Here is a 6,315-nt window from a genome sequence, read left to right on the forward strand (position 1 = left end):
ATAGAAGCCCATGTTCTGGTGTCAACATGGACTTCTATTGGAATTTTCAAGGGCATATTATCAAGCCCATTATCGCCGCTTTAGCAGCAGTTTTCTGCCGCCAAAGCGTGCTTGATAATGTGCCCCAATGTTCCATAAAGCAACTGTAGCACAGCTACTGATCCCCGATGGAGAATCATGCATCGGCTGATTACTCATGCTGAGTGAATTGGTTGGCAACTTTGCTATTGCCTTGAATTAGTGGACCAATGCACCACTGAGGATTTTGGGGCAAAGACTGTCCTCCCCACCTTGTTAGAGAATTTGACAAGGTATTATTGCCACATCCTTGGCATACGATGTGATGGAACTAAACAAGAAGACTATTTTGCTGAGGAGACCCAGTAAATTATAAGGGGTCGAAACGTCGACAGTATATCACTGGGTTATCTGATTAGTTACAAATCTCCTTGTTTCTATGCCACAGGCACGTTTGTCTGATCTACATCATTTATAACCAGTGAATATTGTTTTCTTTCTTTTGTATATATTTTGTATTTATTCACACACCTGAGCACTGCATTGCCTGCCCTTATGTGATTAGCTGTACCATTATCTGCATACATGTTGAAGGATAATATAGAATAACCACAGAATCTATTGTCAGCAAGTTATTAATATTTATGGGAACCAAAATAAGAACTCACCATGTGGCGATTTAAATAGCACATTGATTGTTGTCTTACCCAGACACAAGAAGAAGGGTCACACACCTCATAAAAGAGTCCCACAGTGTAGTCTGTTTTGAGAGAATAAGAACAACCCTGTCATGCCCAAGCGACAGCGAACAGTCTTTTATTTTGGGACTTTGTAAGACTTTTATATGTTTGAGGTGTAATTCTGTCTAAAAATTACACTCCCATGAATGCCTCTCGAATGTATGTCGATACCTCCCATACCATTATTTCGCACAATTGTAGGGATGTTTTTACTTAGCATAAACCATTACTTCGCAAGTTTTAACTGCGCATGCATTTATAACGCAAATGGTTATAAACGTACTATGGTTTATGCTAAGTAAAAACATCGCACTAAAACCATGCTTACACTACACTACCCTACACTACTTAAACATCAATACACTACCCTAAACCCTAATACACTACCCCCTACACGACCTTCCCCCTTCCCACTGCCTGGATCCTACACTCTAACACTACACTTCACAACCCCCCGACACTACCCTAAACCATAAAACACTACCCCACACTACACAAACACCACACCACTACCCGAAACCCTAAAACACTACCGCCTGCCTCTACCCTCAGTCCTTTCCCTACACTGAAACACTACCCTGCACGACCCCCCAACACTACCCTAAACTCTAAAACCCTACCCTACACTACACAATCAGCACATCACTACCCTAAAACCTAAAATACCCCCCCCCAGCACGGCCCTGCCCCTCCCCCAAGCCGGTCCCTACAATAAAACACTATCCTAAACCCTACACTAAACAAACACCACAACACTACCCTAAACCCTAAAACACTACCCCCAGCACGACCCTGCCCCTACCCCCAAGCCGGTCCCTACACTAAAACACTACCCTGCACAACTCGCACAACCCGCACAACACTACCCTAGTCCCTAAAACACTACCCTACACTACACTAACACCACAACACTACCCTAAACCCTAAAACACAACCCCAGCACGACCCTACCCCCAGTCCGTTCCCTACACCGAAACATGACCCTGCAAGACGCCCGACACTACCCTAAACCCTAAAACACTGCCCTACCCTACACTACACTAACACCACAACATTACCCTAAACCCTAAAACACCGCCCTGCCCCAAATCCAGTCCCTACTCCAAAACAATACCCCTGCACGACCCTAACAGCCCCTACACGACCCTACACAGCCCCTCTAACCTCTCTCTCCTCGTGGTTCTTCTGTTCTCCTTCCAGCGTGGTTTCTCTATTCTCCGGCTTCCAGCTTCGTCAGATGTGCACGTTGTTACGACAAAACTGAAGCACGTCAGTTTCCTCACAACGAAGTAGATAGCCATTACAACGCATGCGTTGGTACAACGCATGCGAGGAACTTGCGTAGTAAAGGCTAGGAGCTGTTACATTGCATGCGTTGTAATGATTGCAAAGTAATGGTATGCGGACTACTATCCGCTTACTAATGGCTGTTTACCATGCCTCTCATGTTGTGCGGCTTCAAACCACAACTTTCACCGAATGTCGAATCACTTTGATTCATCCTTCACACCAATCTCACCCTCAAGAAATACATTGCCACAAAAAACAAAGACGGCTTGGTACCAGCTTCCTCTTCTAAAGAGAATGAAATCGTTTTTTCCAGAAATACACTTAAGAATTGCTATCAAGCCCTCGTAATCTCACAGCGGGAGGGTGACAAAGCCCTGCACCATAGCCTACCAGCCTCCACGATGACACCCCTTATGGGCATACTACATGCCTCAGGACAACTCATCGAGGGCTTGAAGGAATATGATCACATCACCCCCCCATGCTGGCCCGCGCCATCTTTAAAACCAGGTACATCATCTACAAAACCATTAAGACTAGCACCTCCTCTTATTTTTCAGACTAGTTCACCATCTGTGGCGGTTCTTGAAACAAGTGCAACTTGCTGTCCAACAAGTGCAACAAGTCCAACTATAAGATTGGAGATTAGAAGTATAAAAAGAAAAAATCAAGGCAGCAGGCCTTTTCCCTCAATGCACCAGGATCTGGAATAGCATGCCCGTATCCATCAGAACTACCCTATGCTGGTCCAATTTAGGAAATGGGTGAAGACTCACCTCTAGACTCACCGCTTTAAAGAACCCTATATCATCAATTAATTAACCATCCATAAGCCAGAGACTTCTCCTATCGCTCTTTGACTTTATGCTTGTCTTTGACCCTGTAAAGCACTCTCCTGGCTTTTGGCTAGGTCTGTGCTACAGAAATACCATGGACATAGTTTGACTGATTTCCATACATTACAGTGAGAATTTTCCATCTCCCTCAGCTTGAATATGCAGCTTCTCTCTACTTACAACTTCAAATTCAAATGTCAGTGTAATTTCAAAATAGCCACCTACAGAGTCAATTCTAAAGACGTGGTAATAAGGAACAGCATAATGCTGTTGGGTATTGATATATAAGCAGCTGTTAATGTATATAGGTCAAAAGAATGTCTTTAGGAGAACTCAGAGGCTTATGGTGATCAAAGGAGTTGCACGCTTGGCATTGCATTGGTCAGCGGTAGGCTCATTGCCTATATATAAATGGGCATTCAGTCGTCTTATAAATAGGTGGCTTAGGAAAAGCAATACCTACATAAATATTCTTAATTTTCTAAGGGTGAAAAATATTTAACTAATTTCAAAGCTTCTGTGGCCATTTTATTCTGATGCACAAGGTGGGTGGATTGCTTTTGGAAGTGTGAGACCTTCCAGTTCCCTGCAAGTGTAATAACCTTTTCTGTTAATCGAATCATACTGTGGTACTGCCGTAGGCACTACAGGTAATATTTGAGGCCTCTTTTAAAACCAGACAAACCAACTGAGTATCATAAAGCATTTTAAAGCTTTTCTTCCTATTGTGCTGGGATAATGACAAGACAAATCAGCGTAGCGATCTGTTCTTCATCGCCCTTATAAAAAGAACAAGCAAAGGTCTGGCATTGGCTGTCAGCCTTCTGCCTTTGTCAATGCTTGTTTTACTTTACCATTTTTTTCAATCAAACCTTTTTGTTGGAGTCCTGCTAGGCCTTCACCAATTAAAAAAAAAATGCCTAATGCAAAAATATTTTTTGACTACTGAAGGGAACTACTGTGTGCACGTGCTTTTTGTGAAAGGGTACATTTCCGTCACTCACAGTAAAGTTAGCCAATGACTTAAGCGGGCTGACACACTGGGCCGTGCTTAAGGCTGTAGTGGGCAGAAGAAAAATGTGAATGGCACAACTACAGACCAATGAATGAAGAGAGCTGAATGAAAGCCCCTATAAGTAAGTAGGATTTACTATTCTGATGGTGGTAAGAGCTGGATGTGTGAATGGACATGAACAGAGCTGCAAAGGGTGCTGCAATTCAAAGATCTGATAAAAGGAGTAGCTGTAGGATTCATCCAGATGATCAGCAACATCTAAGAGTCTTTAGCGGAGATTTACTAAGCTTTTGCGCCGTGTTTGCTGCACAAAAGGGATGCAAAATGACGCAAAATAATTTTTTTGTAATTTACTTTCCAGCGCTCAACTTGGTCAGCGCTGGAAATAATGTAAGAGTAATGCGAGCAGCGCATTGCGCTGCTTCGCGTTACTTTGCACCATGAGGACATGCCAAGGGCGGTGCATGGGCGTTCCCATGCAATCACCTAAGGTTTCTCACGCTAAACCTAATTTACTAAAGACAGTAGATTGTGAGAAAACTGTGCCCTTTTCAACTCGGCGCAAGGAAGGAGAAATCCTTTCATTCCTCTTTCCTTTTCCGACTGTGCATGCATGCTGCACTGTGCAGCACACATACAAAGACTGAAACGCTTTCCCTTGTGTCGAGCATAGTGTTACAGGAAGGGTGCCCTTCCTGTACAAAACCTATGCCGGACTCATGCACACACTGCTGCGCTAAAGTGTGTCCACGGCAGCTGTAATCAGCACCTGCGCACGGGAAAGGCGAAGAGAGAGCCATGTCTTTGAAGATATGGCGCTCCCCTGCTCCCTCCCTGTCGCGCAACTTAGTGCAGCCTCGCGGGGGCAGCGCTGCGTTGCACAACTTTTTTCTAAATCTCCCCCTTTGAGTAATTTTATAAATGTAATGGTGCCCTGTGATGAGGAAATAAAGTGAATGCAGTACTACACTCAAAAGCAAGCAGGATAAGAGAATGCATATTACATCTTTCAGTAAATTCATTGTGGAGCTTTAAATGTACACGTGTCAACTTGGACCTAATGTTAAGTGAAGAAAATTAAAACTTACTGATGTCTTCCTTTTTTTGTCATAATTGTGATTTTTTTTATTCTTTTACAGAAATCCGACGTACCAGAGTTACCACTTGAAGACTATGAGCTCAACGCATACCCCTCAAATAACCTTGCACAATGGCCTTCTAAACCATACGTGATGGGGCGCCCACAGGTCAAAAATCCATATGGCTACTAAAGCAAGATAAGATATGGAACAAAGGGTGGAAAATCCAATGCATCCATATGACTTTCCATCTTAGACTTCACATACAAAACCATGTTGTTATCCACAGAAAACTATTCGCCATAATCACTTTGAAATGCAGGTTAATCTATTTAATGCCAGTAAAATAATATGTACGTATATTCATACGTGACCTTTCAAGTATGTTTTGTTATCTACCAAAAGTTGATAATTCTCAACACAATTGTATGTTAACAGTATGGTCCCTTCTTGCAGAGATCCCTCTGGAGGTTGTTCGAAAATTGGAAGGGAAATTTAACAGTGGTGTTAAATACTCCTTGGGGGAGTTTCTTTGGGCTTTTTAGGAACTTTTTGGAATTCTCAAGCACTATCCTTGACTATTTGATCATTTTCTCTTGTACATGGAACCTTCACATATTTTCTAGAACGCCAATATAAACTCTTGAAAGAAATAAAAAGACAATGCATAATGTCTTGCCTTATCTTCCTTTCTTTTTTTACACCTTCTTCAATTACCTAATATGTTTACAATTATTCATATAGATACACATATACATATATACATATAGACATACATATATAGACAGAATATATATCTATATTTAATATATATATATTTTTGGGGGATTGATACATTTATAAAGCACGATCAACTGCTTCAGGAAAGTGTCCTGATACTCTAAAAGGAAGAAATAGCAGAGATTACCATCAGCTCAAGTTGATTCACAGGATGTTATATGCGGATAGTTAGTAAAAAGGTCTTCTGTTGTTGGCTAAGTACACAGTACGTTTTTTTTCGGCATGTAAGAGTGGTAGTAGTGCATTCCAGGCTTCGCTCATAACCACTGCTAAGAAGTGCCTCCCCCAAACTCTAGCTCGCTTGAATTTCGGGACCTTTATCAGACAAACAGAGTGATATCTAACTGCACGAGAGGTTTGATACTAGGAGAGAAATGAGGATATAGAAGAAATCTGTCCCACATTTTTGGTCAAAGGTACAACGTTTTTTACCACTTAGACGCAGCGCACATTCCGCCGCAGTGCGGCAGAATTTGATGCGTGCACAGATCGGACAGCCCCCAGCCGTCAGACGCACACGCCCACTGTGATGTCGGATAGCCGGGGGCCGTCCAACG

At 42.5% G+C, this 6,315-nt stretch overlaps 1 protein-coding gene across 2 annotated transcripts in view; it reads left to right on the forward strand.

Moving 5' to 3' along the window:
• LOC147718794 (uncharacterized) overlaps positions 1–5,649 on the forward strand; it is a 121,221-nt gene extending 115,572 nt beyond the window's left edge. For both annotated transcript variants that reach the window (XM_086918774.1, XM_086918775.1), the window contains one exon: positions 5,039–5,649. In XM_086918774.1, coding sequence (XP_086774900.1) covers positions 5,039–5,170 — 132 coding nt within the window. In that variant the 3' untranslated portion in view covers positions 5,171–5,649. The remainder of the gene's footprint in view (positions 1–5,038) is intronic.
• Positions 5,650–6,315: the final 666 nt, after the last annotated feature.

Source organism: Lissotriton vulgaris, chromosome 4_1, assembly GCF_964263255.1.
Source record: "Lissotriton vulgaris chromosome 4_1, aLisVul1.2, whole genome shotgun sequence".
In the NCBI taxonomy this organism is placed as follows: domain Eukaryota; kingdom Metazoa; phylum Chordata; class Amphibia; order Caudata; family Salamandridae; genus Lissotriton; species Lissotriton vulgaris.